Here is a 23566-nt window from a genome sequence, read left to right on the forward strand (position 1 = left end):
TACCTTTCACTGGAAACTTGGACAGAGTGCACCCTCAAAAATGATAAATGGACATGCATAAATGGACCCTAATTAGATTTAGAGTAAAGCTTTAAAGGTACATTTAAAGGTGTATGCTTGATGGTATGACCCCAGAAACAAGGTACAGTTTAGAACTTTTTTCTGATAGTGTATATGGTGTAGACACACAAACACAGAACTGTCATTTTCAGCCTGTTCACACATAAATCAGATACAACAAAACCTTACGGAAGTAACCAGTGTAAGTAGCCAGAATTACTTTGACAATGCTCCAGTCCTGGGAAGTTTGATACTTAAGATCTACTTAAGAACAGCGGTAGTAAAACATTCTCTCATGTCTGTCTTGTCCGAAGACGTGTATTGAGTGTAACAGTTACAATTTTCAATTTGTTCTATATAGTCATGCATTTTAAGCATTTATTGTCTGCCCCAAACAACTGCTCTTAGACTATCTTTATATGTGAGTTTTGATTAAAAGGCTTTTGGTTCTTTACTCAGTAGAGTACTCCTTATTTGCTACTTATTGCACTTATGGTACAGATGCAGTGGAGGTAGATTATGTTGTAAAACTGATTGGGTATTTCTTTAAACAATTAAAATACTTTATCCAGCGTGAGACTTTAGAAGCACCACACATACTAAACTGTGTACACAAGTGTACACCAGCACAAAATGATTCGGTGCTCTTTAGCAAATGAGACAAATTCAAAGATGGCAAATTGGCAGTTGGCTTGCCTACCAAATAAGCACAACATCTAATATTCATAGACAGTATAACATACCCTATATGGCCAAAAGTATGTGGACCTCAGACCAATCATACCAATGTGCTTGTTGAATATCCCATTCCAGATTTATTCCCCCTTTACTATTAAAATACCCTCCACTCTTCTGGGAAGGCTTTCCATTAGATTTTGGAGTGTGGCTGTGGGGATTGGCCCATTCAACTACAAGAGCATTAGTGAGGTCACTGATGTCAGACGAGGAGGCCGAGGGCACAATCAGCGTTCCAGTTCATTCCAAAGGTGTTCAGTGGGGTTGAGGTCAGGGCTCTGTGCAGGTCACTTGAGTTCATTCACACCAACCTTGGCAAACCATCTCTTCATGGACCTTGCTTTGTAAACAGGGGCATTGTCATACAGGAACATCTCTGGACCTCTTAGTTCCAGTGAAGGGAAATTTAAATGCTACAGCATACAAAGAATTTTTAGACAATTCCATGCTTCCAACTTTGCATCAGTTTGGGGAAGAACCAGATATGGGTGTGATGGTCATACCTTTGGCCACATAGTGTACATGTAGTATATTTTACTGTTATTATAGCATGGTGTATTTTTACACTAATTACCGTGTTACTATACAGTACATTAAGATACATTACAATTTATTCCAAGAAAGCAAGTTTTTGCTAGGCCTTTTAATGACAATTGTATGATTAGGAGCAGTAGTCAGAGTAAAAAGTACAACAGAGATGGCCAATGCCCACCCTACCTCATACATAGCAAAAAAAACTCTAAACTCATATCCATTAACAGGCAAACACGAATAGACAGAGGAAACCATATAAATATTTCACATTTTCACCCTTGATTCTGAAGCATCAAATCTAATGTCACAATATATGACTCTACAGTTACCCAGAGGCCCTTATAACATTACAGAGATTCAGAAAGATTCTGTACTCAGGATCTGCTCATGCACTGATAAATATCTCAAAACATCTTTGAACCTTTACAGTTTTGTCCAGTTTTTTGAGGGGAAGAAAGGCAACTCCTTTGTGTCCCATTGAGAGACAGGAAATCTCTAGTTTCTCTGTGGCACAGAGCACCTAGGGCTCTACTCCTAATCCTGGAGACTGAATTACAGACCAATCCCATTTACACACAGAGTCCCCTAACACACACCACTCACAAAGTGCCTCACGACCATTTACTGTAATGGTGAGGGTGAAGGGGACATTTAGAGAAAACTTTGCCTTTAAATCATTCTGATGTTCAGACTCCCAAGCCGGAAGAATTTGTGCCAAAGTAGCAGCAGGGTACTTTTCTGGATTGCTCTGCCATCCACTTTGCTTTAAGTGCAAGCATATTTCAGAGAAATGTGCAAAGTAAATGACATGCATTCACCCACTATGGAAAGCCTGTGCATTAGTGTTATAAGAGAGAAAAAAGGAGGAAAAACTCGGGTACACAAGGGTAAATGACTCATACATGCCAGCAACGTAGCAATGTGTTACAGATGATTTTACAAACAACTTTTGATTCATGGGGTTTATATTAATTAATGGAATGAAAGCTTCATTATTTTAAGGTTTTTGGTATAAGTCTGGTGATTCATGTTCATATGGGAATGTTCTCTTTTACCAGCTTTTATACTTGTGAATAATGCCACTTTGATCTTTGAATGCTTTATGAGTTAAGACACTGCAGGAGAGCCATAATCACATATAGCTTTAACAAGTCCTGTGTAATACATTGATGAAGAATAGGTCACTGAATTCGTTTTTTGATCAGTTTCTCCAGTTTGCGGATGCGGGAGGACTCCTGCTCAGGGGTTGGGGCGCTGAAGGACATAGTGGGCCCTGTGTCTGGCCCTGAGGGGGGAGTGGGTAACCTCTGTCTGAAGAGCTCCAGCATACTGCTCTGCTCACTGCGCTTCAGTCCCTGAGGATGCACACAGACATACACACAAAAATGTGAAAAGGCTACAAACACAAAGACAGACCTGCCTTGACAAAAGGACTGAACAAGGCAGCCATTCTCTGTGGGCCAGTATTTTAGCCCAAGCCTTTTTTTTTAAATTTATTATTAAAATCGGTTTCAATTGAGAAAGTGAGCTTAAGTTTATTTTGAGGGCTAGAAAGAGTTCTATAGTGACAGACTATGAATTACTGAACACATAACACATACTGACAGCTAATTCATTATTCGTTTAACCATTAAGTAACTTCAAAATATAATAAACAGTACTACTGTGACTTGTGCAGGGGTTTACCTTCATGTCTAGAATTTTCTGGAAAGTCTCTGGGTTGCCATCAGCAAGAAGCTTGATATAATTATCCACAAAGACCACTGAAGGCTCATGAGGGGCCATGACCACCTGAAGAAGAGAAAACTCTGTAAAACTGAAAAGACCTTGGTCCTGTCTCAGTGGTTAAATGTTCCCACATGAGCCAACTATGGCGAGCAGGAGAGCATTAGACTGTCACCAAACTGCAAACAAAGCAACACTCAGGAGTTATATTTAGGACCTTTTTTAACAGAGCAATTACGCTACGCTTGAACGGAGCTGAATTAGCCTCGTCGGTAATTGTTTTTGCTATAATGAGAGAGTCTGGGCAAAGAAGCAGTTAAAAAGGTTAAATAAGGCACAGGCCCATACCGTGGACCTCTTTTTTTCCATTGTGAGAATAACTTGCAACTATTCATATTTCTAACAGGACTGGAGAACACATGGTTTACAGACACTGAAAAAAGATATGGAACAGCACCCCCAACATTTCCCCTGCCAACCTCCATTACTACTCATGTACGCCTTGAGGGACAGGGCTCCCAAATATGCACAAGTCAAAGCTGGAAAGGCAAAATTTAACTCTGTGGATTTTGTGGAATTTTAATGACAATCCCTCCCTTCAACAAAGTGATTTACTTAGTGACTGTCTGGAGATAGGCCAATGAAAAGCCTTGAAGGGGCTTGTTGTATTTAGCGTGTTGTAAAAGAGGGAGACAGAAAGCAACAAAGCGTGTGAGAGGGTAAGGGAGAGAGAACGACAGACAGACAGACAGATAGATAGGGAGAGGCCTAAGGGCTGCCTTTCCATTTAGTTTCCAGAAAGAGCCACAACAGGAGGGAGACTGTGGAAAACAGACACGTTTCACCGGCTGCATGCTTGGCCTGCAACACCTTTGTTAGCTTCTCATGTCTACTGGGTCAGAGCAAACCCTTTCCCAGCATAGACATCTGAGAACATCTTTAACAGATTATTCTCCGTGTTAGCTCTGTAATGAGCATCATAAGGACAGCGAAGCACTAGCTTCCAACCACAATGGGCTCACATTTCAACCCTAAACCAGTGAATGTGTCATGGAAGTAACAATGTTTCACAGAAGTAACTCATTGATGCTCTGGAAAGACTAACATTGTGAAATGAAAAGTGACATCTGTCCACTGAGCATAATATACACATCAACCCTTGCTAACTCTTTGGCCTTTTGAGGTAAAACTAGTTTTAAAGCACAGCAGCAGTACAGTGTACGATTTTTTCACCTATGAAGCAGACTCTGAAGCCCTGCAAAAGGCAAAGTGGTGCAAAAGATGGGAGCAATTACCCAGGAGGTACCTGGGGCAGTGCAAAGTTAGTCATTAATGCTAACCAGATCTAAAGGTTCTCTGTATGCATTTATTCAGCTTGTCAATAGCAAAAGGAATGCATATAAACATATTCATGATCAGGACTTCATAGCCCATGTGCTGTCACTGATCAATAATCCAAATTATCTAGCATAATACAAACAGATGGCTAATAAAACCACCAACAAAAACCCAATACTCAAATTCAAAAAAGCTGTTCCACCTGAAGTCCAGCCTCAAAAATATATTTGTAGAATATTTTATATTTAATAATTAACATCAGACATTTTAAAATAAAGCAGTATTAAAATGTTTTCCTTAAATAGATATTTCACCAAGATCCTAAAATGGTCTTGTTATTACATATAGCCTAATTTCACAGGCTAAATATAAATTAGAACTATGAGAATAAGTACAGCAATTCACTAACACACATCAGATGTAGGTTTTGGGTATAAATAAATGATTTCATTTAAATGTGTGTTTTAAAATATTTTATTACTTAGATATAATTATTAATTAATGTTTAACGAAGTGCAACTCTCTTCCCATGACAGCGGTTCCAACAGCAGTGAAAACTACAGGCCTGGAGGTACGACAGTATGACAGTAGTTCAGGTGCAAACTGAACCTGGAAAATAAAGATTCCTGTAAAGAACAGTACAAGCTGATATTTTTAAATGAACTTATCCTAATATCAAGATGTCACTGCTCATTAAACTTTTATCTGTTAGGAAATTGCCTGTGTTGGCATGAAAGTGCATGATTAAAGCCAATCCCAGTCTGCACATTAGGAAGATCAAGGCTGAATTCCAGGCAGATGAGTAAAAGAGCAGGAAGTCCCAGGGGATCCTGGTGGGTGGCAGGGGAACAGGGGTCAGGGAGAGGAGGAAAACAAGGTAGTGTGTTAGCTGGCTCTAGGCTGCAGTAGATGTGCCCCATTACTGGGGTTTCCATCCACCTGTTTTGATGTGAAATCTGCACACAGGAAACTGAATGAAAGAAAACTGATTGCAAAGCATTGGGTAATTTGGAAGTTGAAAATGACAGAGAGTGATGTAACAGATTTTTAAATAGGATTTTTAAACAGGATGTGTGTGTGTGTGTGTGTGCTTTTTCTCAGTGAGTGCTTTTTCGATCATAGTCTCTTCCTGATACTTTTTCAGAAAGTTGCAAACAGACATTTTTCCCAGCAAAACTGAACCAAGCCATCTAACCACGACTTCTGTTTCTGATAGAGGAATAACCAAACCTGGATCCATGCATGTTAAAATACCTCTATCTCTGTGAGAGAGAGAGAGAGAGAGAGAGAGAGAGAGATTGTGTGAGCAGTTGCTCCACTCTGAGTAGTGGCCTGCTGAGCCCAGGAACTTCCTGCCCTGGGCACAGAGCTCATTAAAACACAGGGACATAGCTGTGAGAGAAGCTCCTCTGCAGTGTGCAGCCATGAGGGCCTTTATGAGCTGCTCATAATGAAATACTTTTCTTCGGGGAGTCAAACCTGCAGCCTGCAGAGTAAGGCTGTTAAATGGGAATTCTTGGGAAATAAATTGCATTTCCAAATGCATAGACATGTACATTACCAGTCAAAAGGTTGGTAGAGTTGTTGTCCATGTCTAAATTAATGTATCAAAATGAAACAAAATGTAAATACTTAAAACAAGTAGCTTTTACTTAAAATTAAACAGTGCTTGGCCCATTTGTGAACTTTGAAAAAAAGATGCCGAGAGTATGCAAAGCTTCATCAGGAATACTGTTAAGAATTTAAAAAGTAATTATTTTGATTTGTTTAACACTTTTCCTGATTACTACATAATTCTATGCATGTTCAGCTTTGACAGTGGTATTGTCCTCAGTATTATTATAGAATAATAGAAAATGAAGAAAACTTGTTAGTGTATGTCTGGATGAATTGAGGCGATTACCTTTAGAATCATCTCGGCACGAGTCATCCCTTTGACCACTATTTTAGTGTAACTCGCTGGAGCTTTGCGAAGGACTTGAGAGCCAATGGATGGGAGGTCTAACAAAACCGTCTTCAGAGAGTGTGTGTCCAATAGAAGCTGCACACAAAAATGACAAAACCAACCAGAGGAAGCTCAATTGAAATTAATTAGTTTTTGGTAATTTGACAAAGTGAAAAAAAAAAGTCTGAACAAAAACAGGAAGAAATTATGTACTGTATCACCTTTAGTGGACACAACTTAGTTAATCAGCAACCATATGAATAAAATGAAATCAACAGTTTTAAGTAACAAAGCTGATCACTGTGACTTTTTGTTTACCTGCTCAGCTCCAACCATGCTGATGGGTTTACACCGGAACAAGTGGTTGATGAACTTTGGGATAAAGGAGCTGAAAAAGACATGTGTAATGTATATAAAGAATTTTTTTATGTAAAACAAAAGTTATTTGACAGGTTTCAGATACTGACTTGATGAACTTGATGCAGAACTGGGTGAAGTATTTGCGGGTGGCAGCCAGGTTGTCTCTGATGATTGGTACATTCTGTTTGATATGCATGATGACAGACGTGACGTAGGGGCTTTGGTCACCAACATGCTCCACACTCTGCCATGGCATCTGCACACACAGACCCACCGACACACACATACACACACACACACAATGACACACACACACACACACACACACACACACACACACACACACACACACACACACACACAATGACACACACAGACAGACACTCACAGTGGTGCACTAGAAGAATTTGACAAATATCAAACTGACAAAAATACATCAGCCATTACTGTGGGATAAAAAACCAGTTTGAGAAAAAGAACAATAATTTCTTTAAAACAGTTAGAGGCATGTCTTTAACCCACCTTGCTCATGGCTGTGAGGGCTGGGTCACATGCAGCATCCAGATCCTGAACCAAAAGCTGGATGCTGTTGGAGATCACACTGCCAAACAAATAGAAACAGTTATAGCTAGAGTTTTGTCCTGAGTACATAAGAACTTCATTCTCTACAGAGCCACATGCAAATACTGACAAGCAGCTAATTTATTTGAGACTCATATGCTGTATATATTTAGGCAGTTGACAGTTACGTGCTAAAGGTGTCCATCTCTCCTGTTAGATTAATCCTCTCCATGAGCGACTTGTCAACTTTCTCCTTTAGCTTCTCCTCCAGCTGTGGACAAAACAGCACACTAAGACCATTTAAAAAAATCCAACTATCAGTAACATCTTTTGCTATGTTGGAACTTCAGCTGGAGCTGTGAGTGCCAGGCATCCATGACCAACAAAAAAGACAGTTCACTAAAATAAAACAGTTAGACTGTGTTGAGTGAATAATGTATGAATAGTTCCTGAATATTTTCCTGAATATTCCATTCTGTTCCACCACTTGGTGGAATAATCTATTTCAATGGAATCCAGCAGTGCATTTTCAAGCGTCGTAATGTCGATACATACACATAATTCAAACTGATTTTGGTTTCCTGTTGCCAATGATATGCACAGAGCGCTCACAAACTTGGCAACTTTTTCAATGCCTAAAACATACCTGTCCAAGTCACTCTCTTCTATACCACTGAAATGGTTACGGATAAATTTGCCAAAGTAAAATATTGGAAAAGGAATGTACAGGCTGGATGTAAGAATTTGTTGCCTAAAAAACCTGTTTTTACATGTCAAATATTTGCTGTTGTAAACACCTAAATGAAGGTGGTGCTGTTTCATTTTATTGTTTCATATAAGATAGGACTATTTAATGGGTAGGTCTATGTGATTTTATCCTACATGTTAGGCATATGCTAGACAGGCAAGCTCTTCCTCTGGTGTTTCGTGTGAGTGTGTGTGTGTGTGTGTGTGTGTGTGTGTGTGTGTGTGTGTGTAATGACCTGTTGTGTGGTTGCAAGGCAGTATTCAGCTGTGCTGAGGATACTGCAAATAAGACAGAGCTCTTCTGTGGTAAATTTGGCCACCTCTGAACCTTCTTTTTCCTTTAACAGACTGCTGATGGTCAGACCTCCACTGTTACTGCTTGTTCTGTAACACACACACACACACAAGCATCTCAGCAGCCCCCATCACTCTCCTTGTCTTTGAAACCCACAAGAGATTTTTCTAAAGCTTATCCCTTTAGTTTGAACTCCCAATTATATTGTAGTGTGAGCCACCCATGATGGAGATTGGTACTTATTCTCCTTGGCAGTGTAGCACAAAGGGCACTCTTCAAAATGCTTTTGTTCACCTAGCATTAGCCATCACCAGAGCATAAATAGCTCCAGCGACTGCAAGGATCAAAAGCCAGTCATGGCAGAAATAGAAGACAAAAAAGCAAGTCAAAGTTAAACCATATGAAGGGCTGGGTGCACTGCTGTAGGCCATCACTTACTTGGGCAGGTTCCCAGACAGGATCTTCCAGGCATACTCGCGCAGGTACTTCTGGAAGATGGTAGTGAGGGCAATCATGGGCTCTCCTGTGCTCAGCTGAGAGCACTGCACCATGCACTTTTTATAGTATACAAAAAGATCTGCACAGCTGGGCAACACAGCTCCCCCTTCTTCTGTGCCTGACTTAGGGGGACCCTGCGCTCGGAAATCAGCCACAAAGCGGTCAATCAGCTCCCCGAGGTTCCTGTTACAATGACAAACAATAGAGAGCTGAAACACCACCAGTAATGTGATTTGCAATGTGCTGAGGTGTAAGAAGTATGTGGAATAAGGAGCACATTGTGTGTGCCATCACCGTGGGTCATCCCCTTCAGCACTCAGTAACAAGATAGCAAATGCCCAAGTAAAGAATGTGGGCATTTTTCATGCCAAACAGGTCAGCCTGCACTGGAATAAAGGACACCATTGTCAGGAAAAGGTCAGTCTACTTTAGCCAATGTACCATTACAAGAATAGACAAATCCCTCTTTAGAGCTCCAGCTTTGGAAGTTCTGGTGAGTAAGAAAGAGGGCAATAGAGAGAAGATGGAAGAGAAGGAAAAATAGAAGGAAAAATAGAAGGAAAATGCAAACAGAGAAACAGAGATCTCCTGCTATTACACTTTTCAGTGGCTGTGGTTAACATGGGAAACATTTCTGCTTGGATGGAAAGATGAAAACGGAGCAATAGAAACACAGATGAGGGCATGACTGATGAGGGATTACTGAAGGGGACACCCATAATGTATGCAGCATGGTGACACAGGATTACATATAAATACACAGCACACACACGCTTGGAACATGAAAGCAAACTGCTTACACCAGTTTGGAAGTAAATAAAAGTCCAATTTACATTGTGATACAAAAGCCCCTTGTTGTGAGTGTTTGGGTCACTTTGTCCTCAGTGTAATGGCTTGCACATTGCACTCACTTGTCCTGTGATTCAATGTAGACATAGAGATGAGGCTCGAAACATTTGGAAACGATGCCATGGAACGGGTTCTCTGGGGTCTTAGGCTTTTTCGGCTGAAAGCAGGAAAGCATTTAGTCAACCATGAGTTTCTTAAGAATCAGCTTGACAGAATATCTGATAAGATAGAGAATGTGGAAGGAAATTGCATTGTTTGAACATTTGCAAGATTTAGAAATGCCAAACATGACATGTCAAATCTTTAAACTAAAATAATGCTAAAATTGCACATTTTCACAAAATTCACACAAAATTACATGATACACATAGATGAATTGCTTACCATTTCACCACTGAGTTGTGAAATCAACTTTATGAAAAAGTTGATTGCATAACAGAATGGTAATGAAAACAGTGTCATGCTCTATCAGGCTTTTGGTGGGGTAAAACTGAACACCACATGGGGTTTGTTGATTCTGGAATTGTTTTTTCTATACATTCCTCAGCCCTAGCTGACCTTCACACAAATATTTTAACAATCTTTGTTCAACTATTGTAACTCATCCTTAAAATCTTAATTCAAGCTTAGACAAAGACAAACTGTGTTGCTGAAAGTAGTCTGTAAGGACAGGATGAGTGACGATGAGGATGATGATGAATAACCTCACCCTGACCAGATCTTCATCCTTCTCAGAAACGTTGTCCTCTCCTGACTCATCCTCCAGAAAGGGGTTAGTGGGCTCCAAGGGCGTCTCAGGTCTCTTCTGCAAACAAAGGAACATTAAACTTACAAGTGAGAACCTCCCTGCCTCATTCGCTCTGGTTTTACGCTCCAGAAATCCACCATGACTCGGATAGCAGAGCCAGGAACATCCTGTTGGCCTTACCCCTGGGCCGTTGCTCAAGGTGCTGCCTGAGAAGCGCTTAGCCAGCAGCCCCTCGAAATTGGTGGTCCTCTGAATAGCAAAGAGCAAGAGCTTGACCTCAATCTCCCTGGCACGAGCTCGCATCAGCTTGGCCAGCTCAGTTCTGGCACACAAAACACACACTGCGATCAGCAAGACCTCACATGTGGAGTGGAGCTTCAGGTCAGGCAGTTTATAGGGTAAAACATGCACATGGTTAAACTGACCATTGCAACCACGGCTGCATTTTAAGGTGAAAAACCTGTCAGGCCAAAAATGAGCTCCTCCTGCACTAGGTTTTATAAATGAAGCCTGACTGAACAGAAAATGAATGAAGCTTATGCCGATTAAGAGGGGAGCAATGGCTTCTGTGAAAATTACAGAAGAAAAAAAAATCAAACATTCTTTCCACTGAATCTCTGGTAAAACCTTTTTTTTTTTTTTAAATAGTTTTGCTTTGGCTGTTCAGTTATTTACCTAATCATTTCCTTTGCATATGTTGAATTATAAGATTTGTCTGGCATCTCAATTATTCCTTCTAAAAAAAGCTCAATTTCAGTACTTTTTTAATTTAAACATATGACAGGTTGAAGAACTGGAAAGACTTCCTTTTAAAAACTGGTGTACAGGTACCTGGTGATATGGCAGAACTCCACAGCGATACGCTCGGTCATGCACCACTCTTCAGGAAACATGCGGCCATACTTCTCCTCATAGTCCACTAGCTGACGCTTTATCCATGCATAGCGCCGGTCAATCTTATCTAACCATGCCACCTGAATTAAAAATACAACTGTCAGAATCCAGAGCCATACACTTTCACTGGGAGTCTGATTGTGAGAACATACTGTAAACCACACTCACATCCTGGTTCTCTTGAAAGAGCACAAGGTACTCAGAGAGATGCTGCCTAATAAACTTCTTGATTATTTCTTGCTTAATGCGAGGATCCAGGACACTGGCCACCAAACAGGCATCTCTGAGCACAATGCTGGGGCCTCCAGGCCTCTATTACACACAAGCACACAGTTATTATAGAGAGCACAATTAACAGCAGCAACAATAAGATAAAATATAAAAAATATAATAAATATTTTTAATTTAGCTGAATTTTTTAACTTTTATACATGCAACCAAACATTTTCAAAATTCAATATATTATATATAATGTTATATATAATAAACGCTGCATTATTGCATTATTGCATTATTGTTGTTACAGTGCAGTACCTTTGAGCCCTGTGCAGGAAAAGCCTCATCAAAGTCAGCTAGGATCTGTGTGCCTAGTTCACTTTGTGCTGCTTTCACTCTACAGAGGAAGAAAGACAGACACACAAGATTCAAAAGAAAAACCCCCACAGGCACAGATTGGAAATCTCTTGTGCAGGATCAGCTTTTAGAGGAGGTAGAAGGATTTTCCTTATCATGTGACCCCTTAATGGAAAGGCCACTCTCCATCAGCACGAACTAGCACGAACTACCACAGGAATGAAACAGAATATGTACATATACTGTATTATCATAGTACTACGCAAAAAATACTTTAGCACTGTAGGTTTTTAAAGGTACATAATACTCAGTGCCCCTTAAAAGAAAAGCAACCTCCTGCTTAATAAGAGCAGCTTTAACAAATGCATCTGACTCATGTATTTATTGATCAGCTATGGAGAAATTCATTGCACAAATTTTGAGCAGGACCTGCTTATCTGCTTCCGGCAGACTGCTTTCATGAAAATTTGAGATTTGGCATTTATGCTGTTGAGCAGGACACTAACCTTTACTGAAGCTTTTAGTATAATTCATGACACATGATCAGATCTTTCTAGCTGAGGTATGATGGCCAATAGATTATATCAATTGATTTGGAATCTGGATCTGATATTGATCTAGCTCTTCAGACCAGTGCTGACTCGACACACCGATGCTCAATATCTGCTTGGGGAATCCACACTTGATATGAGTCATGCAATGAATAATAACGATAATTGCTCCATAAATTATCCAGTCCTACTACTGCAGGTTTATTAACTTAGAACACAAGGAACAAAGCAGAATTAGGTTTCTTTCCTTCAGCTTTTCTCTGCTTACCATTGAACACCTGAAAAAGAGAACAATCAGGAACAACGTGAAAAAACAAAGAAAATTGGATGGGGGCAAAAACCTTTTCACGTTACTGTTTACATATCTGAGTGTAAGCCTGTATGGTGTTTGTCAGGTTACAGCAGTCCCAGCAGTGGGCAGGTTCATGGCAAGTTAAAATGACATTAAAGAGGTTTGGAAGTATCACAGCATTGTGGATATGGGATTCCAATTTCATTTAAAAATTGACAGTTGGTGCTGGATGTAGCCAGATCCCATCACTGGAACAACAAGTGCCTTCCAGAATAAACAAGAACAGAGAAAGAGAGGAGCCCACATTCTCTTGCCAGACACCGTCTGAACTCCAGTTGGGCATATGTCTGCTAATCTGAGACTTTCTCAAATACTCTCAAGACCCAGCAGTGATTGAAGTGTGGTGGTGCTCACAGCTGCTGTCCCTGATCAAAGGTCTTTACCATACATTCATCCATTTCTATTTAGAGTGGCACAACGGCACAGAATGAAAGCATTTCATTTCTCCCATTTCTGGAATGGAATAAATAATCCTGCATTGTAGTAGGAAAAGCAGACGCAAAACATCGTCAACGGCTTCTGTGCATTCACCACAATTCATGATCAGCATTCAAAACATGGAAAAGCTTATTGTGCTCTTAAAAAAAAAAAAAAAAAAAAAAAAAAAAAAAAAAAAAAAAAAAAAAAAAAAAAAGCACCAACCAAGCACCAAAGGGGGCTAATATGTTTACATTGTAAATCCCGAAGTTACAATGACACCTCCACCCACTGCAATTTTTCCACCCCCCAAGAATTAAAGTCAGAACAAAGCCAGACAGACCAGCTTGTTTAATACGCTTGAATGGTTTATTATACATACAGCAGAACTCATCATTTTAAAAATAATATTTTCAGCTTCTAGTCTGCTTGTGAAAAGAAGCCTGCACTTGTACTTATCTGAAGCAATTGCAGGGGTGGGGAAGGATAACTATAGGAGCAGGGAAGGGCAAGCAAAGCTACAAGCTTTTCCAGATAAACATAAAGGAGATGGAACATTCTGTGGAATAGCTTTCCACATGAAAACACCCTTCCTTGCCCCTTACTTACGAAACAACAGCCTTATCAGTCTACCCAGCATAAATAAGCAGTGAGACTAAACGAAGCATAAGAGACTAAACGAAGACCTCACACTCTTCACTAAGAGCCTAGTCTCTAAGTCTGCAGGGACGGAGACTACACCACACAACCAGAAACAAGGCTCCACTGTTGGAAGAATGAGCCTGAAAAAAAAGCACTGGGATAATAAAGAGCAAGTGGAACAGATTTCCTTCCTGTGTTGCATCTGTGGTAAACATAAACAGGAACCTCATACCCTCAACATCATTCAATTTAGCGAAAATTAGTCGTATAAACACTGCCTGCCCTTTAGCTCATTCAGATAACATGCCGCTGTCTGAGTATACAGTTAGGCCATGGCTCACGTTGCGTGCCAAAATATAATGAACAGTTTATACGTTTTTTGATTCAGGTCAGATTGTAACGTGCTTGCAACATTAGGTCTTCAACAGGGGTTAAAAAGGGTTGAGAAGGACTGGAGAACATATTGTGAGGGCTTGCTCACCTTTCAGACAGTTGGCGGATCTGAGGGATGCCCATATACTTTTGGAAGTGCTCCAGCACGTTAACCACTCCCTGGAGCAAGTTGGCCACCTCTCCATACTGCCTCTTGCGTGTCATGGCCCTGAAAGATAACTTCATCTATTAAGCAATTAAAAAAAATCATTTTGAACCTATATATAACTGACCAAACAGTACATGGTTCAGTGCCTCCATCTCTGATCTGTAGATAGCAAACAGTGAGGCCACTTACTCTAGAGAGTCCACACCTCCTGCTAGCATGTGCAGGTGATTAAGAGTAGTAATGGACGTGGTTAGGTTACGTTTTGCATGGTCCAGCTGCTTGATGTCCCGGGTGATCTCTTTTACCTGGGCAAAGGAACAAACATCTCAGAGCTGATGGCTCCAGCATATCCAGGCCTAGGCGGCTCCCCATTGTTCTCCTGTCCCACTATTCCAGATAGCCATACCCTGCCCTTCCTCTGACCTGTTCAGCACTACTAACATGCAGATGGCTAGTACATAACTCAAAGATTAAAAAAGGCTGCAGCATAAGAAAACCGCAGGATGTCACAATTTCCTGCCTAGTTAGCCAGCAGCAGACAATGTGTTGGGAGACATAATATATATTTTGACCAGACCAGATTCCTGTCTGTAAGGCTTATTTTAACTCACCATTTGTTCCGATTTCTCCGCTTTGTCCTTGATGTCTTTGATTTTGCCAAACAGTTGCTGGATAGCCATCTGAGCCTCCTCCAGAGCCTGGAATAGAGGCAGCGGTTCAGAGACACGGCATCTGTGATCACTCTTGGACGTGCCATAATGGTTTCACTGCTGTCAATGGTATTTGCTGCATCATAACAATAGCTGTGAAAGTTTAAAGGGTAAAAGCTATCGCACATTAAATCTTTTATTTAAGATAGCATTTCCATTGGTAATTAAATGTTTTTATCTTTAAACCACATCAAAGCAATTTACTGTTTCACCAGTAGCAATCCCTAGTGAATACGATTTCAGAGTCTTCTTCGGTCAAAGGCCTGAAGAAGAGATGATAAGGATGATAATTATGTTGTTGTTTTCCTCTGTTTTCCTCCTCCTCCCTCCGCATTATTTATAGTGAGTGCCTTTCACTCATTCAAGCAGAGAAATGAGAACCAAATGGGAAGACTTGATGAAAAATCCTCACCCACAGTTTGTCCTCACATTCCAACAGGGTAAGTGTACAGCAGCTGCATTGAGGCCTGCCACATGTTCGCCCACCTAACCCACTGGCATCGACCAGGCACCCATCCTAGCCCTGAAGTGGGCTGACCTCCACACCAACAGTTCTAAAGAGTGCCAAACTTCACAATACTATGCAAGGTCCTGCAACAGAGCCCTGTTGGATTTTTAAAATGGTAGTCACTGCTAGTATATTTTGCCAGGCCCAGGGCTAAGCTGACCGGGAGTAGCATGGCTGGCTCTCACTCACTCTCGCACAGGCAGATGGAATGCTAACAGCCGGCACCAGCTGCCCTGTGGAATTTACCACTTCCAAAATCTTCCTCAAAATACAGGCGGACACAGCCTTACTCTGTCACACATGCAGTTGACAGAACATTTTCAAAAGAGCAACATAGCTCCAAACAACTTGAAGGCCTTCTGGACACATCCGAGTGAAAATTTCAAACTCAGCTGTCTCTCTCTATGCCTCTGTTGTCATGCCTGATAAAGTCTACATAGGAGAGTAACTGAAAAACCATTTTCCAACCTCAGTGGAGTTAAGCAGTGCAGATATGCAGATAGAGAGATGAGGAGGGGTCAGTCATTTCAAACGAATTATTTCCAGAGTAAGAATCTGAATGCTGGGAGTGTACCTTCCTTCCTTATCCATGACCAATATGCTGTTGGCTGATAAAATCGGGTGATAATATGGTTCAACAGACTTATCAGTGTTGTTGAAATGCTTCAGTTAAAGCTCCAATAACCTCTTTAAATGTTCTACAGGGAAAACTGCATTCATAACCTTCATAATCATAACATCACAGAACAACAGGAATACAGGCCCTTGTCTGATGATAAAGCCAAGCAATCTTCAGAAAGCAGCTGTTTATTTTCTAAATTCAAATGAGTACACTGATGTAACAATTTTCTCACAAATAGTTGTAAAAGTACAAACATTGTACATATGTTTTTCATTATTCTAAAATCAGGGTTGTGAAAAGAATAAATAAGGCATGAGGGTTACATCTATCTCATTCTCATGCAATGCATTTGCAAATATGTCATCTTCTTTATATACAAATGAAATTTTAGCAGTTCCTGAAACTGTGGTTTCTGCAGAACACATTGTCTTTAGTTCCATATTGATGAAGCAGAATATCAATCTTAACACGGACGACAGGAACAGCATTTCCGACACATCTGTGTGATTGTCTAACAAGATGTTGGCAGTGACTAATGAGAATGCGACCATATACCATTAGTCAATTAATTTGCTAATTCACGCTGTCATAAACAAATCAATGGTGATCTAAATACATTACCTGAGTCACTGATAAATGGCTTCAACTGTTTATGTTTAACTGTTTATGTTTAACTGTTTATGCACCAACATTTTCAGCCAACGTGAACTGCTCAGGAACTTGCAGCCACTAGTCCACAAAAGACAGGCATTTCCATAGCCCTTCTGGTCAGTTTCATAACTCAGGAATCATACATGAATCACATAATAAAAATCAAGAGTTTCCGCTGTTTGAGTTTTTAATAATCAACAAGCAAACCCGTGATCTGACTGTAGGTTTTATTTGACTATATGAAATTATATCTTCTGATATTATTTGTCATTGGAATATATTCCATAAAACTGAAATCAGTAAAAAGAATTTTATGTCAGTCTGGCCTTAATTCTCATAGAAAAATAAGCAAGCACATATCCTAACCTACATCTAAAAGACTTTAAAAAGAGAAAGACAGGGTTGAGTGGTCAAAAAAACCACAGACACTGTATATTTTTTGCATTTATGCATTTATATATTTTTATGGTAGCACTTCAGCATTCCTAATAAGCAGCTCCACATGCCAGAAACTAGACGAGACATCCTGATCCCAACTTGCTCTGTGACAGCCATAAAATCCTCATATGAAGCCCCTACCCCCAACCCCATCTGGGAACACAATAAGGCAAGCTTTTTATATGGAATTTCAAACTGCATCAAAGAAAATAATATACATCACAGTTTTGCCAGGGCTAGACAACAGAGAACCAATGGGAGTGACCAGTGACAGTGATAACTGGCACCAAATGCTTTGGTATTTTGGTGGTTTTTGTGCTCTAATCAATGTTGTCATGCAAATTTCACCCTATTGTAAAACTGCTTTCAATTTTGGAAAATATCGAACTTAAATATCACAAGCAAGTGATGCTTATCATATGAGCTGGACCAAAATTGCAAAGGTGTTGACCAAACAGTGTCAAAAATGTGTGAGTACAAAGAATCCAATTATTAATCAGGAAAAGAGGCGCATGGAGCTTTTCACAGAAATGAATGTAGGGTAACTAAGGTATTTCTTCCAAACAAGGCATTTAGTGAATCAGCTTTCTCCTGGGGTGCACAGCTGCCCATAACTTCCAAAGAGTGAACCCTCTCAGCAAGCAGACAATACCATTTCTCTTTTCTCTTTCCAAGATGTCCACAAGGCATTTAAACAGGGTGAACATCTGTGAGGTGACTGTGGTACGACACTGGAGTCACTGCTTATCTGGCCATGACCTCCAACTCAGCATGAACACTCAGTGACTCACTCGTCAACCCCTCCTGACAAAACGATGGAGAATGATCTTTTCAAATCTGAGAATCTCTGAACACTTTAAAGACACATGTTTTCCCACCACCTCCACACAGCTAGAATTATCATCATGAAGGCCCCAGAGACTGCGATTCAGAAGCACATGTCTCCACCCTAATGATAAATACTTCTCAGACTAAACAAAGAACAAGCTGGTGTGTTTTCCATCTCTCTTCCATCAGCCCCCGGCCTCTACATCTGTAATCCAGCATTTCCATCTGCAGAAGGGATTTTCCTTTTGCTCGGTGGAAACATCTCAGAGGGATACCGGCCCTGAGACTCCAAACCTTGACTTTCCACATCTCAGAGTAAGCTGGTTATGGAACGACCACCAGACCCCTCTCAGTCTTCACTTGCACCGGCTCATACCTCACAATTAGGTGTCACATTTCACCTCTGCCTGCTGCTCTGATTGAGCACGGATCTGTGTTGAATCAGGGTTTTCCACCAGCTCCAAGAAGCAGCAGGACACCAAACCACAATGTGGAATGCCAGCATAGCCGAAAAACAGGGGAATCTGAAAGAAATGTGCTTTCTCTTCCAGAGTGAGTGCATGAGAGAGAGAGAGAGATAGAGAGAGAGAGCGCTGAGGCTGGGAATGTGACAGCTCTGACTAATCCTCGTTTAGATGAAAATAGGGAACAGAAATAATTATTAAATGTCACTGGAAAAGAACTGACTGTGATATGGAATATCTGATATCTGGTTAAAAAAAAAAAAAAAAAAAAAAAGTCAAACATAGGCTATGAGACATTTGTGTGTGAGCAGACGGAAGACTCCTGACAGCAGCTCACCAGGATCCGGTTTCACATCCAACACCACAGACTAAAGCAGTTTTCGGCATTCATGCTGTAGCCCTTGAGCAACTTCACTAACAGTTCTCTGCTACTCTAATTCATCTTCCTTCTCTCCCAACAATAATCCATCATCTCACACAAACATGCTCTGTCAAGGCCCCTTTCCATAAACTCTCTCATATGGGAGAGCTGAAAGTTCACATCAACAAGTTCATCATTTATTTTTCACAGCGCAGGAATTATGTGCAAATCATTCTCACAGGGGACTGAGCCATGGGCTGATGTCGTGGGGATATGAGACACCCACCTGCCTGCCATCCTGTCCCACGTTAGTTTGTCCCCTCACCACCGTCCTGATGTTGTCATCCAGCCGTCTGATGAAAGAAAAAGCACAAACCAATAAAGACACCAGTGGGTGAATCACTCGGGTAATACGCTAGTTCAGTATCAAGCATTGTACTCATTTTACATGGCAAATGAAAACCTCACCTGATTTTCAGGCGAATCTTGTTCACCACTTCATCTATATTTGCCAGTGACTGTCAAAAGCAGACAAAATTTAGAACATAACTCACTAAAATCAATAATGCAATTATCATTAACCTTCCTCTGAAGCCTCATTAAGCACTGTCCTTGCAAAAAGGCCACAGGGTGATAGCACAACCTAGTGGTCAAATGAAAGGGAAGGGGGGAAAAAAGGATGGCATAAGTAGGGGTGTAATTCTCAGATACAGATCAGTGCCCCCAAATTAAAACAACATGTATCGCACAAAAGCTGGTAAACCATTACATGTGCTTATGTATCAGTATGTCCAATAGAACACATGCAAGTGTTTTTTTTTTTTTTTAAATCGCTATTATACTCTTATTTAGGAATGTTAATCATTTCCTTTTGCACTGAGCATTTCTCTTTTGCGCTATTACTCTGTGCTTGTCAGTTCCAATAAAGGAAGCATGACTTCCTAACTCCCATGTTGGTAGACTTGAAAGACTCAGACTATGAAATTAGTCTGAGTGGTCAAATATCAAGGAGAATTTTTTAAAGACTTTTTTTTTTTTTTGCTAGAAAACATCCATTACAACATATGATATCCTATATTGTACATTATCATATTCAACAAAATGTAAAGGGTAATATAGTCTAATATAGTGTGTATGTACTATCTGTTTCTCACTCTCTAACAAGTGTGTTGTGTTGATTTATGTGTAGAAGCATTTTCCTTGCAAACAGTGACAAAACAAACAGCAGAATTAACAGCCAAAAGCTTGCACAATATTGACTCACGCTGCATTATTACATTTAAACCGCTCTAAATAGCTGGCTGCTTTATTAGAATTTTTCATATATTGAATAATGATCTTGTATCAAGATGCACATTGTAAGGTCTTGGAAGGACATATACTGTGTCATTTTCATTTAATCACTTGGCAGATGCTCTTATCCAAAGCAACTTAAAAATTTACTGGAGACATTATGGACCTCATGGAAAAAAAATGCCTGACTGTGATCACTCCAATTAAAATATGTTGTGTCTTATAAGTTCCTTATAATTAACACCAACAACATCTCTGATCTTTTCATCTACATTATATGGCCAAAGGTTTGTGGACACCTGACCATCATACCCATATATGCTTGTTGAATATCCCATTCCTGATTTAGTTCCCCTTTGCTGTTATAATAACCTCCACTCTTCTGGGAAGGCTTCCACTAGATTTTGGAGCGTGGCTGTGGGGATTTGCCCGTTCAGCCACAAGAGCATTAATGAGATCGGGAGATGGAGGTCTGGGGAGCAGTCAGCGTTCTAGTTCATCCCAAAGGTGCTCAGTGGTGTTGAGGTCAGGGCTCTGTGCAGGTCACTCGAGTTCTTTCACACCAACCTCAGCAACCCATCTCTTCATGGATCTCGCTTTGTGCACAGGCGCACTGTCATGCTGGAACAGGTTTGGGCCTTTTAGCTCCAGTGAAGGGAAATTTTAATGTTACAGCCCACAAAGACATTCTACACAATTGTGTGCTTCCAAATTTGAGGCAACAGTTTGGGGAAGAACCATATTTGGGTGTGATGGTCAGGTGTCCATATAAATTTGGCCGTATAGTGTATCATTTTACTGCCTATATTGTAGAGTCCGATTATGATCTGAGGGATTACTGACCTCATTTACTCCATAGGTTAGATTATATTGCTAGCTTTTATTTTAGATTTGGGTCTTTGGTGGAACACTTGTTTAACATATTTCCATATTTAGTTGTCATTCTGTTTCTGATTAATCTTTAATAAAACATAAGAAACTACAGGTGTCCAAAAACTTTTGCCTGGCAATGTAAGTAATGAATATATCGCTGCCAGTGCCGTGCAATTCAGCTTTATTTCAGTTCTTATGAACAGTTTTACATTTTAAAAGCTTGACATAATTTATTACCCCAAAATAAGGGATTCTATTTTAATTTGGTCATCCTTCCTATTCTTCCTATATTCTTTCTAAAGTATGCCTAGGTCCTTTTTCGGTTTTGGAAAAGGGCAACACACAGCAGCAAAATCATTTTTATTTATTTTTGTATACAAGCGGTCAGACCTAGCCCATTCAGATGGAGACTATCACGTGACCCACCTGCTCAGTTGGAAACAAAGTGTTGATGTATTCAACTGCATTGAAATCAGCTCGATCGAGTGGATCCTGACTGGGAAACACCTTAAATAAAGAGAAGAGGAGAAAAAAATGAATTATTCAAGGTGTATGAGCACCAGACTACTGTGTTCGTGGTCTTGCTGGTAAATTCAGCTTGTAGCATTGAGCATAGTTGGGTCTAAAAAAAAGCATAGTTCTCTTGTCTTTTATTTTATTATTACTATTTTTTAAGCAGTCTTCATACAGCCCTGTGTGTTTTATAGGTGCAAAATTGAATGCCAGTGTTTTCTGTCTAAATTTAACAAGATAATATACACATAGTAACATAATACCAAATTAGCTGGCTAGTCCTACAGCTAGTCTAGCTAAATAACTGGCAAGAATAAACGACTACAGCTAGGACACTTATCCAACTACCGTATTTATACTTGTTTAAAATGTATTTATTAGTTTATTTCCTCGACGCTTTGGTCAGTATTACTGCCCACTATAATGAATGAAATGACAGTGATATACAAGCTGACTAGCTAGCTAGTTTGTAAACATTTTCCAACCTCTGGAGTAACAGCTAGCTTAGCTTAGCCAGGGAGAATGTAGTAACTATCGCACATACAGAACCACCGTGCAACATAACTCTGTACCTGCTCGATGGCCAGCTGCACTTCTGGGGTAAGGTGTAAAATTGCGTCCAAATCCTCCACAAATTCTAATTCTTCATCTTCCATCATTGTATCGAAACAGCCGGTGACAGTTAGCTGTAGCTCTGTGATGAACCTGCTACTGCTCCCTCCTGCAGCTCAGTACTCATTACTGCCACCCACAGGAGTGGAGTCATTAAACTGCCTTGCATTAGTGACCTGCAGAAAATGTTACACACTGAAAAGTAAAACCACCTTTTTTTAAAAAAAATCTCTTCACCAGTTAGCAGGGCATTGCTTTTTTTTTAACACTTAAACACTGTCAGAAGTTAATGTAATTCCATGTTGCATTGCATTTAATCAGTGTGTTGCAGTCGTGCCATACAGAAACGCAATCACTGTCCAAGCACAGTTCTACACCATACTGAGGAGCATGGCTGTTATCATACACAGAGGAAGGGCCTGAAAGTGCCATTTTCCATAAAGGAACTGCATTTATAGTTTCTTATTGGCTCATTGTTTCTTCATTCCTACTGCACTGATTTATGAAACCCTTAATCATCAAGCTTTTCAAAATGACTACTAAAACATGATAAAAGTGTTAATATGACTTAACACAAAAAATTGTCACAGTAGCATCAGAGGTATGATATCACATTTCTTAGATTCATTTAACAACTTGAAATAAATCCCATTCATTCATGCAGAGACTGAAAATATGAACTTTAAGTGCTATAGGTAAGAAAAACTTAGTAACCTTATCTTCTTTTAATACATTCATTCATTCATCTTCAGTAATATAACTACTTTATTCTGGTCAAGGTAGCAATGGAACTGGAGCCTGTCCTGGGAGATCTGGGCGTAAGGTGGAAATATACATTGGAAGGGATGCTAGTGTAATAAAAATATCATGGTTCAGGCTTATAATTATACAGCACTGTCGCCTTCTAGCCCTTTAATGTCCTTTTATATTATCCTAAATATTTGAAATGGTAACTGAAATATCAGGGTGAAGCAAGGTATTACAAGGTGGACAAATTGGACAGCTACAAAGTGATGGTTAAGCAGATTAATAGAGCACTGACACAACAGCATTATGGAAAATTCACTAGAAATAAGCATTAAACCTTTAATTTAAGCAGCTTGAATGTGGGTGTCTAAAAAGTTAAAAGAGTTAAAGTTTGTGTGTAAATGTCACGTTCAGAAACACAGATTACTCAGTTAAGGTAAAAAGGGTAAGTAAAGGCAAAAGTTAAGATTAAGGTTAAGCCTGAACTGGTGAGTGTAAGGTTTACAGTTGTTAGACCACAAAAAAATATGTTATGTATTGAATTCAAATACCATTGTATTCAGGATACATGAATGTTGCAC

The 23566-nt window shown here is 40.0% G+C and overlaps 1 protein-coding gene across 2 annotated transcripts; it reads right to left on the reverse strand.

Moving 5' to 3' along the window:
- Positions 1-1388: 1388 nt before the first annotated feature.
- On the reverse strand, positions 1389-22369 carry vps53 (VPS53 subunit of GARP complex). 2 transcript variants are annotated; one of them, XM_026924605.3, is made up of 22 exons: positions 22199-22369; positions 21540-21620; positions 19416-19465; positions 19234-19300; positions 14977-15063; positions 14555-14670; positions 14306-14425; positions 11824-11902; positions 11458-11601; positions 11227-11369; positions 10576-10717; positions 10357-10452; positions 9710-9804; positions 8739-8981; positions 8242-8389; positions 7447-7529; positions 7220-7298; positions 6805-6953; positions 6656-6725; positions 6296-6433; positions 3016-3120; positions 1389-2684 (listed from the first exon to the last, which is right to left on the reverse strand). In XM_026924605.3, exons 1-22 carry the CDS (start codon positions 22283-22285, stop codon positions 2511-2513), a joined length of 2496 nt encoding a protein of 831 aa, XP_026780406.3. In that variant the 5' UTR covers positions 22286-22369; the 3' UTR covers positions 1389-2510. The 2 variants fall into 2 exon arrangements, with proteins under 2 accessions (XP_026780406.3, XP_053095800.1); XM_053239825.1 differs by lacking the exons at positions 19234-19300; positions 19416-19465; positions 21540-21620; positions 22199-22369 and adding an exon at positions 15488-18252.
- Positions 22370-23566: the final 1197 nt, after the last annotated feature.

This window comes from Pangasianodon hypophthalmus, chromosome 14, assembly GCF_027358585.1.
Source record: "Pangasianodon hypophthalmus isolate fPanHyp1 chromosome 14, fPanHyp1.pri, whole genome shotgun sequence".
NCBI lineage: Eukaryota > Metazoa > Chordata > Actinopteri > Siluriformes > Pangasiidae > Pangasianodon > Pangasianodon hypophthalmus.